Raw genomic sequence first — 13,280 nt, forward strand, 5'->3', positions numbered from 1 at the left:
CCTTACAATTAATGAGGACCATGCAGGGAGTTAATGCTGCTTGAAGCTAATCCTCTGCTCCCGCCCATCATTTCTACACTGAGGATTCATAGATTCTAGGGCTGGAAGGGACCTCGAGAGGTCATCGAGTCCAGTCCCCTGCCCTCATGGCAGGACCAAATACTGTCTAGACCGTCCCTGATAGACATTTATCTAACCTACTCTTAAATATCTCCAGAGATGGAGATTCCACAACCTCCCTAGGCAACTTATTCCAGTGTTTAACCACCCTGACAGTTAGGAACTTTTTCCTAATGTCCAACCTAAACCTCTCTTGCTGCAGTTAAAGCCCATTGCTTCTTGTTCTATCCTTAGAGGCTAAGGTGAACAAGTTTTCTCCCTCCTCCTGATGACACCCTTTTACATACCTGAAAACTGCTATCATGTCCCCTTCTCAGTCTTCTCTTTTCCAAACTAAACAAACCCAATTCTTTCAGCCTTCCTTCATAGGTCATGTTCTCTAGACCTTTAATCATTCTTGTTCAGAAAAGGGCAACTAAAATGATTAGGGGTTTGGAGAGGGTCCCATACGAGGAAAGATTAAAGAGGCTAGGACTCTTCAGCTTGGAAAAGAGGATACTAAGGGGGGATATGATAGAGGTATATAAAATCATGAGTGATGTTGAGAAAGTGGACAAGGAAAAGTTATTTACTTATTCCCATAATACAAGAACTAGGGGTCAGCAAATGAAATTAATAGGCAGCAGGTTTAAAACAAATAAAAGGAAGTTCTTCACACAGCGCACAGTCAACTTGTGGAACTCTTTGCCTGAGGAGATTGTGAGGGCTGGGACTTAACAATGTTTAAAAGGGAACTGGATAAATTCATGGTGGCTAAGTCCATAAATGGCTATTAGCCAGGATGGGTAAGGAATGGTGTCCCTAGCCTCTGTTCATCAGAGGATGGAGATGGATGGCTGGAGAGAGATCACTTGATCATTGCCTGTTAGCTTCACTCCCTCTGGGGCACCTGGCATTGGCCACTGTTGGTAGACAGATACTGGGCTAGATGGACCTTTGGTCCGACCCAGTATGGCTGTTTTTATGTTCTCGTTGCTCTTCTCTGGACCCTCTCCAATTTCTCCACATCTTTCTTGAAATGCGGTGCCCAGAACTGGACACAATACTCCAGTTGAGGCCTCACCTCTCTTGGTTGTGGGGAGAGCAAGGCGCGGTCTTAAAGGCAGCAAACCTCCTTTCTATGCAGGTATGAGAACATTTGTGCATGGCTCTTGGGAGACAACCCAAACGTCACTTTAAGACTCTCCTGCTGCCTCCTAGAAGGAATCTGAAATGGTCCTGCCTCTGTTCTAATATGTTTGTGTTACAGCCAATACACCATGTAGCTCGTTCCCCAGAGACTTCAGGTTTACCGCAAGTGAAAGTTTTCCCAACTGCTTCTTAGCAGTTTCCAAAGTGCAAATAGTGCCTGGGCTGTAGAAAGCTACAACAGAGAGATGGCAGGGGGCAGGGACGGAGTCATTAGTGTCCCTTGGATAGCTACTTGTGGACTCAGTAGAACTGGTCAGGAATTGTCCGCCAGAACAGGGTTGCAAATGCTCATTTGTTTAACCCAAAATGTTTCACAGATATGTGGCAGGTTTAGTTAATATTCAACAAATGACAGGTGGCAGTTTGGAATGAAACCTCCCTGGTTCCCTGCCAGTCCACCTGGGAGGCTGCTTGACAGCCAGGGCTTCCAGGGTCTGCAGCTCCAAGGCTGCACCAGCGTTGGGGACTGTAGGGCCTCCAGACTCCCTGCTGCGTGGCTGGGAGTTGGGGTGGCCCTGAGACCCACGCCTGAGCTTGGGTTTGCGAGGCTTCCAAGCTTCCTCCCTGGAGCTGGGAGCCCTGCGGCCCCAGCTCAGGAGGCCCCAGAAGTGCAGACCCTGCAAAGCCAGGGAGCTGCTGAGTAAAACTGACATGATTTCACAGCTGCTGGTTGATGGTGGGCAGCTGCGAAACTGATGTTAATCATGTTAATTTCATTCAGCAGCTGACCAGGCCCGAGGAGCATATTTCCTCTTGGAAACATCTCCTGTCCCTAGTCCCACAAGAAAAATTCCTAGGAATTTCCTCTTTCCTGGAAAGGCTGAAAATTTTAAGTTTTGTTTCAAATTGGACTGAGCCCCATGCTGGAAATGTCACTTTCCCATGGGGAGAATTTTAGTTACACCTCCCTGCACTAGCCCGGGACACTGTGCATTAGTCTCGACCCCTGAAGGGTGAATCGCTCCCTGTGTTACCATTATGGGCCTCAAGCAGGTTCCCACTGAGGATTGACCTTTGCCCCTGCCTGGGTTTTTGGGTTTGCCATGGGCAGCACCTGCTGTGGGAAGGAGCTAAATCATCCTTTTCCTGCCATGCTGCTTCCCAACAGTGCTTCTGCCTCCCTTTTAACCTCACCCTCTCCTGGGCAGTGAGCACAGCCTGCTCCAGGGTCAGCCGGTTCCTTTGCTTATTAAATTGTAACTGTTAGAAATGGGTCAAGGGTTTGTGGTTAAGGCAGAAGTAGCAACAGGCTCGAAGTGAATTCTGCATCGCTGCCCGTATGGCAGGGGAGCGAGTGGAGGGAGGGTGTTATAAAACCCAGTCTCGTAACCTGCACTGGCTCTTAATCTCTCCTTCGGGGGGGATGTGTGTGTCAATTCTCCTTTACGTTTGGTGTTTAAATATCAGGGCTTCCCCTCGCATGTCTCCAGGAAAAGATGCTGCAGGTGATTTTAGAAGCGTGTGCTGTGACCACCATGGGGGCTTACAGAACATTGAACAAAGATAAAACCCACCTGCCCAGTTTTTACCACCTCCATCGCTTGATGAAAGGTCACCCCTCACCATCAGAAATGCCATACTGATCAGAACCATGGTCCTTCGAGGCCAGCATTCTGTCTCTAGCAGTGGCCAGCACCAGATACCTCCGAGGAAGATGCAGGGAGCCCAACCTCTAGTACTTAAAAAATGGCCTTGACTCCTGAAAGATGAGGTTTATCTCCATTGCAATACTTCAGCATTACTGTTGCTACTGAATATTCTTATCTCTGTAGATGTCCAATCCATCTTTGATTCTTTTAATCACTTTAGCAAGATCCAAATAGCACAGATACCCCTCCCTTGAATCTTGTCCTAAAAGTCCAGCTCGGGATCTGGTGGAGAACCGCAAGGGCAGACGATGTTTCAGCCCCTCTGTTGTCCAACTTGGAGTAGCACTTGTGGTAGCACCTGTAAGATCCATACCAGACTCAGGGCCACAGCATGGCAGCTGAATGCACAGGTGTGACTGGCTGTTTCCCACAGAGATTAGTCCATTTTCCCCAGCATGCTAGTGTACAGTTGTAAATAAGACGTTTTAGGCTTCAGTTCCAGTTTTGTTGATTGAGGCAGCATTCGATGCTTCGGCATGGAGTCTCTTGTAGTCGGTGTGGAAGAAGATAACATAGAAGCAGGCTACAACACTGCACGCTCCAGCCATCACCAGCGAGGAAACTGTATACAAAGAAATAACCGTGTTAGAAAGTGAATGCCCATTTCAAACTCTTTCTGCTCTAGATCTAGGTAGTGGTTTTCCAGAAGAGATGCAGAATCAAGTCCTCAACTACATCATCTAAAATCCTACGACATTAACAGTATAAGAATGCTAAATTCCATATCTTGCTCAAATTTACAAGTGGGTAAGATTCTCCCTCCCATTTTCAGAAAGTCTTCACCTCCCCTGTCAACACTGTTGGTACAGAAAGGTTTGTGCCTTCCACCCTAGAGACGGCTGCATGTCAGTAGTGGGTGAGTCATCCATGGACACAAAATACAGTGCTTTGCGATTCTTCTGGATGTTGGCATATAATATATCCTATTAAGGTGCTCTCCCTTCTAATTTGGATCATCATAATTATACCTCCCATGTATAGGTTCTGTAACTATGTGAGAGCCTTCCAATGTAACAGCCTTTCCACAAGGTGCGCATAGCATATTTTACAATGGGGAAAACCTGGAAAATGTTCAAAATACAATAGCCACATTTCAAATTACTTTAAAACCTCTGACTGGATCCTAAACAGTTCCCTGTTCTTATAACTGGTTTTAAAGGTAATTTCCTAGTTTATTTTTAAGAAGTAAAACATTCCATGCTGTGTGTAACATCCCCATCATGAGGGTAATTAACCATTGGAACAACTTTCTCCAAAGCCTCGACATTTTGTTTGTGAAATCTGGCAAATCAATGCCTAATTCCCCTCCATTTGGAAATGCGTAACTTTTAAGATGGGGAGTTAAGATGTGGACCTAGCATAAGCCTCCCTCATCTCATGCCTTGCTCTGGAAGCATCACATGGGGAAGGTGCTAGTCATCTCCTGTACTGTTTGTGGGGGTGGGGGTGGACAACCAGGCTGGGGTATGATTCTTCTGACCACCACCAGGACGCAGCACTTGGTGCCGGAAACCCCACTTCCTCTCTCCTTAGGATAACTGCTTTCTTCTGTTACCTGCTAAGGCAATATGTTCAGTAGTTCCAGCAGCAGAATTTTGTGCTGAAGATTGTGGGGTCCAACCCTGCTCACAGATTCAAGAGACCCCTGCGATCGGCTAGTCTGACTTCCTGCTGCCATAGAACTTCCACAAAATAATGGAGCTACTCGAGTGGAGCTTTTAGAAAAACATCCCATCTTGATTCAAAAATTGCCAGTGAGAGAGAATCCACCATGACCTTCAGTAAGTTATTCCAGTGGTTAATTACCCTCCTGATGGGGATGTTAGTGTGTGTTACAATCATGACTGGTGTGGAGAAAGTAAATAAGGAAGTGTTATTTCCCCTTCTCATAACACGAAAACTAGGGATCACCCAATGAAATTACTAGGCAGCAGGTTTCAGACAAACAAAAGGGAAGTATTTCTTCACACAACGCACAGTCAGTTTGTGGAACTCTCTGCCAGAGGATGTTGTGAAGGCCAAGACTATAGCAGGGTTCAAAAAAGAACTAGATAAGTTCATGGAGGATAGGTCCATCAATGGCGGTTAGCCAGGATGGGCAGGGATGCAAAACTGCTGCACTTTGTAGAATGTTTACTTTTTAAAAATAAATTAGGAAATTGCATTAGCAAAACTGTTATAAGGAGTTGATTAGGATGCGTTTAAAGCACTAAAAAATTAGGAAATGCCAGAATCAAGGTTGCCTGTGCAACCTTGATTCTGCCCCTTGTGTGTATGCATTATGATAGTCTAAGTGCATGATCACACTTTTTCCCACAGGACGCCTGCGTCATTCAATGCACAGGATGGATACCTAATGGGCAGAATTAAGGTTACATAGGCAACTAAATCTAGTGTTCCCCACCTTTGTCCTGCTTAACTTTGCAGCCCAAACAACACTCCTTTTGTGCAGTTTGTTCTAGAACACGAAGGGACAGTTTGCTAGCATATACAGGCCAACTATGCTTTCAACTAAATGCACTTTGTAGCTAACAGCCGTATGCCCAACTTTCACCTGAGGAAGGGGATCTGCGATGGAAGAGAAAAATCTATTCATTTGTCAGTTGGCAGTCATTTTGAGGAAGACTGGAGCTGGCTTGTGCCCTGGCAGACTGGTGAAAAACTAGAGGAATTCCAAAGGGGTTCATCTGGCTGTACAGCAATGGATTAGAGAGCAGAGGGACACAATGCAAGGAATGAAAAACACCCAGTGCACAGCCGGAGGGCACTGTGGAACGGTTCCTACCTCCATCACAGCCAAACCAGTTTTCACTGAGACATAACTGCCCATTATGCTGAATATAGCATAAGTGTAAAGGAGTGTGTCTCGAATGTTGTATCTCACCATAGAAAAACCTGGGCATATGCGTTGTTTCTAATTACATGATCACAAGAGACATAGCTTAGGGTGCACATGCAATCATCTCTTTGGGATTTCCTGACCAGCTTGGCCCCCACCCCCAAGACCGTTAAGCACGCTGTCTAAAATCGATTGGCTCTGGAAACAAAGTGACCATGTTGCCCGTAGGAGACTGCCACGCTGAGAAAATACTTACTGCTCTTTCTGCAGCTCCTGCCACCTGTATAAAGGCTCTAGTATAGATTGGGCTCAGGCGTTATTAGCATGAGATCTCCCTTTGCACTAACATGAATGGACTGATACGCATTAGATTTTTCAGGAGAGCCCAGCCGATTTAAGGAGACGCCATTCACTTGTGAACAAAAGACCTGGATGATTTTGTTGTCTGCTCTGGTGTTAACACTTGTTTGTGTCATCACTGTAGGACTGCTGGCAGGTCCAATATCTGCTCCAGGTTTTCCTTCTCCTGGCCTGTCTACTTCTAGCTGGTGAGGGACACACGGCAACCACATGTTTCTTTAGGAAGTTCAGTCATGACAAGCCATGCAGCTGCAGCACTGGGGGACGTAGAGTTTATCTCTACTAGTAGATTATGAAGACTGAACATTGGGAACAGCATCAGGGCTAAGGTTTCATAGAGCCAGGTTCCCTGAGCTGCTCTGCAGCTCCTAATTGAGCTCAACCCCCATTGCAGCACGGCAGACTACACCGCCATTGCTCTTCTTCCCAGGAAGCTCCCTCAGCTACCGTTGCTAATAGTGTATCAGCTAGCTCCTGCTCTGGCTGCCCCATGGCCAGCCCATCTCATCCCCTTGTCACCTCCTCACTCCACTGTTCCAGCTTCCCTGCTCCCTCACCCCCAGAACTTCATCCCTCACCACTGCCTTTATTCCCCTTTCCTGATTGTTATGAATTCTGGAAAGAAGGGGTCAATCTTAAAATGCATTCTTCTGGGACTCAGTACAGTGCCAGACAGTGGGAATGGGTGACAGGAGATGAATCACTGGATGATTCCCTGTTCTGTTCATTCCCTCTGGGGCACCTGGAGGCATTGGCCACTGTCGGAAGACAGGATACTGGGCTAGATGGACATCTGGGCTGACCCAGTGTGGCCGTTCTTGTGTTCAGTAATTGGCTTGAACAAAACCAGAGCTTCCCCTACCCCCCGCCCCCTATTCTGAAGTGTCCCGATCTCATGAACCTCTTATTTTTACTAGCTCAGTCACCAACAAACCTGCGTATTTGGAAATCTGGAGTTGAATCTGGATGCTAATCCAAATGGAAGGTAGGGATTGTCACCAATCTCTCAAAACAGTGCAGAGCTGTTTTAACTGCAGAGATTAACAAGGACAAGGGAACTGGTAGAAAATTTCCACATGAAGTTGTTCCAAAAATAGCCTTTTTTAAAAGAAGTTCCTTGAAAATGTGTTGACTTTTTTTTTTAAATGTTTTTAATTAAATTGCCAAAACCTCAAGTTTTGGAGTAACTGAAATGTCAGTAAACACACCGTTAAACTTCAATAAGACAAACTGGGTCTATTCTGAACCTTGCCAAATGGAAAGCACTCCAGAATTTCTCCATCATGTTTATGTTTCAGCCAGCTCTAGTCCAAACTATTTAAGCAGACTGGAGGGAGATTCATTGGAAGTGACATCTGCCTGCTCACATGCTTTCACCAGCACTATTGCTGCAGTGAACAAGTGGGCAGATTTGCCCAGTTGCTGCTTGGTCTTGCATAGGTAGCCACTAGCCTTGAGACTGGCTTGTTTGTGTCCTGCTCTTTATCTAAACAATGCAACGTCTAAACCGTTCTAAACTTCAGCAGATTAAGGGTATGTTGATGCTGCAGTAACACAAGTGTTAACTTCTGTTAGCTGACTCAGGTTCAAATAGAAATGAAGACACAACAACTCGGGTTTTAGCTCAGGTTAGCACATCAAGTTAAAGCCTACAAGGTTTGACGCAAATGACTAACCCAAAGCAAGAGCCAAATTGCCATGTCTTCACTGCAATTTTACTTGCTGTGCTTCCTTGGACGACTCTTGTGCCGCTTACCTGTCTTTACATGGGGCAATATCACTTGTTGTGCCATATTTTCAGAGGTGGTGTGAAAATTCTTTGACCATAATGCACCATGTTCTGTTACACTCAAATAATGCTGGACGCTGCCAGGGACTCATCAGAACTGCAGTGTCATTTGAATGCTAAGTTGAGTGTTTTGTACTCATTGAATTGCAAGGGAAAGTTGCATTGTATCCAACCAGAAACACAGTCCTCCTTCCTGCCAGCTAATCAAGTGTCTGACTTTCATCCCAAGGTTAATTATTTAATTCCCCTCTGCCACAGAAAGGCTTGATTGTAATAGTTGCCTGCTCTCTTCTGTTCATATGTAAATGAGGTTACAGAAAATCTCCACCATGCTTCTGCTCGGGAGAATGTGGAGGTGGATGCTACCCCAAGAGTCAGATCGGATGCAACTTTTAAATGGATTTAAATGTTCAATAATTGCTCCTTGTCGCTGGACCAGTTTTCCCTCCCTGACATCAGCAGCTACAGTTTCTTCTACACTTTGGTCCATGAATTCAGCTTCCATCCTTTTGACGGGAAGTAGCAGGATATTTTGGCCTCACTTGACTGACAGGCAGTTTCATTAACTTAATGAAGTGGTTTTCAAACTTGGGAGTACACAAGCTTTTGTCAGGGAGTATGCAAGAAAAATCTTGTAATGGTGGATTTATCCCTTACAGACCTTTCCCCCCCATATTTTCATAGCTATATTATGACTATCTTAGATAGGGGTACACAGTAGACTGTATTTGGAAGGGGGGTTGAAAACTACTGCATTACAGAATTTTCAGGCCATTGCTACAGCTGATCACTGATAGATCCTGGGGATGTTCACAATGGCTGGGAATTCAGGGGTGGGCTGTGTTAAAGCAATAGCCCGCATGCGATTTGCTTTCAGAACTCTTGACACTCCTTTCCGAATCGGACCAATGAAGACACTGACCAATACTCTCAGTATTGTCTTGGCAAATCAGAAAGTCTGGCAACCTGTTGGTAGTGCTACTTTTAGAGAATAGAGTATCACTGTTCCTTGCACGTTGGTTCTTTGGGCCCCTGGGTAAGCAGCACTTGCTGAAGCACAGGACCCTATCAATTGTATCGAACATTTCTAGTTCAAAGAAGTCAGTGGGAATGGGATCTTCAGCCATTTGGCAGTCAAGCTACGTATTTAGCTGCCTTCATTTGCACTCAAGGACTGAACTCTAGGCATGCATTGCATTGCTCACAGTATCCCCAGTGCTGTCTCCATTGCTGTCCCCCCGACTCTACCATGTTACGGCTGTGTCATACTGCCTGGTTTTGTAGTGCCTGGTCTTGCTGCTTTGTCAAGTTGTGCAACTGCATAGTTCTGCTGGAGACCCCGTGAAACATGCAATGTTTGGAGACATGCACACAGTGCAAGTCAGTTACATTAAGCTCTAAAAAGAGGTCAGGCTTCTCCAGGGTGGGTGGAAGGGAACCTTTTAAATTGTATTATTTAGCAGCGTTATTGGCATCCAAGGTGGCTTTTTATTCCACCCCCCCCCCCCCCCATAAAGTGCTGTCATAGCAATGACAGCAGGAAAAGCACCAACAGGTGGGGTGTGAGGAATAGCTGCTGGCTCTCAGTCGACCAGCACGGCATCGGCCCAAGGGATGATAAAGAAGCATGTTCCACCAGGAATCTGTTCTGTGGCACAGTAAATAACTCTGTTCATAGACTGTCTGAGGATCGGGTAGGACACCCCTCAGTTATACACATCAATACCTTTTACAAAAGGGGGCACTTACCTGTCCAGTCTAATGCTCCACCTTCCTCAGTGTCACAGGTGGAGAACGGAGCCGTGGAAATCTGCACCGTGAGGGCTTGCAATAGCAGCATTAAGATCACTCCTTGGATCTGACTGCACAGAAAGAAACCATCATTGAGCTAATCTCCTAGTTTTGATTCATCAGTCCCATAGCCAAACCAGGGCCAACCCTCGGACAGATGGAGTCTCTCCTTGCACAGCTAGCTTCTCATCTGCAAGTGGGGACAGGGACAGTTACGATTAATTCTCCAAGGGCCTTTTATCCTCTTGTCTTGTATGATGTAGATACGCTACCCAAAGGCAGTTACTAGGTTAAGCCTTTGTTTCATGTGTGGACAAGAATACGATTAACAAGCATCCAGTAATGTAGCACTTTTGAAAATTGTATACACAGATGTACAACAGGCAGAGACCACGAGCACTTAACCAAGCACACAGGCCTATGCGAATGGCAGTGTTTCCAGTGTGAGGAGGATTGCATCCCAGAGATGTGCACCAGAGTATGAATAACAGGATGCTACGGCTACTACCACACCTCCAGTCATACCACACCCTTTTGGACTGTTAACAGTGATGGCTTGGCCAGTGGTAGAGGCTTAAAATTCTCTTCCTCGTTGCTCCAGTTAGCAGAAAAAACCTTGCTCCCACCCTGCTTATCTTGGAGTGGGGCCATAAAAAACCACACGACCAATCAAACAAAGAAGCCAATTGTGACAAGGTCTGGTAATCCCTGCTTTAGACTCTGCAGGGTGCCCTGTGTTTGTCGTTTTCCTGAATCTTTCTCCTTGCCCATGGGCCAGTGCACCCCTAGTTAGAGTGCAGAGCAGTAATGTCAGAATCGCCATTGTAAATTCAGCACTACTGCACCCCGTTAAAGGACAACCTATCACTAAAGCACCTTGCCCAAGGCACAGCCAGGCGACTGTAGAAGGAAGTGTTCCAATCCCATTAGCTGAGCAAACAGGTACCTAAGCCAGTGGAAGACCAAGCGTGATTGACCTGCGATGGATGCTACCACACTGCTGTCTGTCCCAGAGGAGCATTTGGACCAAATCTGGGCCAGTGGGAGAGCAGTATGCAACATTGTCTATGCTTCACCTTGAAGTTCTTCTCACTGCTTAGGGACCTTCTGTTCTTTTTGCTAGGTTTTCATAGCTCCACAGATTTCAAGGCCAGAAATGGTTGTCTAGTCTGACCTCCTGCATGACAGGCCAGGGAACTTTCTCCAAATAATTCCTAGAGCAGATTTTTTTAGAAGAACATACAATCCTGATTTTAAAAGGGTCAGTGATGGAGAATCTACCACGACCCTTGGTAAAATGTTCCAAACGGTTACAAATGTAGGACATATTTCCAGTCTGAATTTGTCTAGCTTCCACTTCCAGCCATTGGGTTGCGTTAGGCCTTCCTCTGCTAGACAGAGAGAGGTGTAACATGATCTAGTGGCTGGGAGCTGAAGCATGGAGCAGCATGGTCTCTACAGGTTTCAAAACTAGCTGTTAAGAGAAGCTGTCTCCCAACGTCACACAGAGCGGAACGGATCCTGAGCTCCCATTTGACTCTCTTGGTCCCCTCTCATACACCAATCCCACAGCTCTCTTTACATCTTGCTAGTTTTTTTTTGCAGTGACTCCTTTGAATAACAACATGAAATGATCACTGCCAGTGGCAGTGAACCAGCTGCGCAACATCACCCAGCATTCACAGGGCGTCTGCTATCCTTTTATCTTCCCCCCTCAGACACGCACTGACAGCTGGCTGCTACCAGCACGGACGTCACTAATTGCCGTAGGTAACGGCGGTAGAAGAAACATAGCGCTCCACTGTTCTTTATCTGCAAGACACTGCTGTCCCCGGCTGAGCTACATTCCCAGCTGAGTCTGACTTGGTGACTTACCTTGAAACAAAAATGAGGCCTGTGGATGTTCCCTCTCCCACCGGGAAGGAGCATTCTACCGCTAGCTCCATAGCAATGGGGTAGATAGAAAATCCAAAGAACCCAAACAGCGAACTGATCAGAGCCAGTGGAACGGCCTGATTCCTGAACCGAGACATCTGTGGTGAGAGAGAGTGGCCGGGCATTACATCAGCATAGCAGCCTGGCAAGTCTGCAGGGTGCTTCGAGTCAACGTCAGGCAGTCAACAATATGACGTCCACGGTATTTACCATTGCGGCTGGAGGACTCCCTGCCTTCTCTAAAGCTCCCAAATGTGACCTATTTGCATGAACTGAGAGATCTGGGGTTTAATGCAGCTTGGCCACAGACATCTTGTGCTAGTCAGGCGAGTCACCGAGCCTCTCTTTCCTGCTCTTTACGGAGGGGTTATATAGGAGGGCTTCGCTGTCTCCGGCAAACATTTCCATCATCTTTGTATGTAGGGTCTTGTGAGCTACCTGGGATAAAAGCTATCAAGACTCATGTGCCTGGGCCTAAACTGATCTCTAGCTGAGTTCAGGAGATGACTTCTCCTAACCCTGGCCTCTAGGGGATAGGCTGCCCAATTTGATGCATTACACGGAGTTCCCTGCCTTCTTCGGTCACCTGGTATTGGCCAGTGTCACAGCCAGCAGGCTGGATTAGGTGTTTAATGATATTTAGGCCATGGCTACACTGGCGCTTTACAGCGCTGCAACTTTCACGCTCAGGGGTGTGAAAAAAACACCCCCGAGCGCTGCAAGATACAGCGCTATAAAGCCTCAGTGCAATTAGTGCCGCAGCGCTGGGAGTGCGGCTCCCAGCGCTGCACGCTACACCCGTAAGGGATGTGGTTTACGTGCAGCGCTGGGAGAGCTCTCTCCCAGCGCTGCCGTTCTGACTACACTCACACTTCAAAGCGCTGCAAATGTCAAGTGTAGCCATACCCTCAGCAATTCAAATGCTTTATGCTCCTAAGGCACTGGCCCAGTGTTAATTAATGCTCACAATGTTCCCGGGAATTAAATAAATTAACCCCATTGCTCCGGATTGAAGACGATGAGGCAACTGTTCCAAGGTTGTGCAGTGAGTTAGTGGCAGATTCTGGAAATGGTGTTCACTGAAATGCCCCAATCCGTGGGAAACAATCCCCCAAGTTATACTGTAACAAAGAACCCCAAACCTCATAAACAGCATCATTGTCAGTGAGAGTGGCCTAGTAGCAGATTCTGGTGGCACCTTAAAGACTAATCGATTTATTTGGGCATAGGCTTTCATGGGTTAAAAAACCCCTCACTACTTCAGATGCATGGAGTGAAAATTACAGATGCAGGCATTATAGGGGGAGGGATAGCTCAGTGGTTTGAGCATTGGCCTGCTAAACCCAGGGTTGTGAACTCAATCCTTGAGGGGGCCACTTAGGGAGTTGGGAATTGGTCCTGCTTTGAGCAGGGGGTTGGACTAGATGACCTCCTGAGGCCCCTTCCAACCCTGATTTTCTGTGATTATATAATGACACATGAAGAGAAGGGAGTTACCTCACAAGTGGAGAACCAGTGTTGACAGGGCCAGTTTGATCAGGGGGGTGCAGTCCTCTCCCAATAACAGATGAGGAGGTGTCAATTCCAGGAGAGGCAAAGCTGCTTT

At 46.6% G+C, this 13,280-nt stretch overlaps 1 protein-coding gene across 1 annotated transcript in view; it reads right to left on the bottom strand.

Moving 5' to 3' along the window:
* Positions 1-1,111: 1,111 nt before the first annotated feature.
* The window catches only part of SLC49A3 (solute carrier family 49 member 3), a 41,676-nt gene continuing 29,507 nt past the window's right edge, over positions 1,112-13,280 (bottom strand). The window contains exons 8-10 of the mRNA XM_030567586.1: positions 11,615-11,772; positions 9,698-9,810; positions 1,112-3,522 (exon numbers count right to left, since the gene is read on the bottom strand). Of these exons, the coding sequence (XP_030423446.1) occupies positions 3,386-3,522; positions 9,698-9,810; positions 11,615-11,772 (408 nt within the window). The 3' untranslated portion in view covers positions 1,112-3,385. The remainder of the gene's footprint in view (positions 3,523-9,697; positions 9,811-11,614; positions 11,773-13,280) is intronic.

This window comes from Gopherus evgoodei, chromosome 6 (genome assembly GCF_007399415.2).
Source record: "Gopherus evgoodei ecotype Sinaloan lineage chromosome 6, rGopEvg1_v1.p, whole genome shotgun sequence".
Lineage (NCBI taxonomy): Eukaryota > Metazoa > Chordata > Testudines > Testudinidae > Gopherus > Gopherus evgoodei.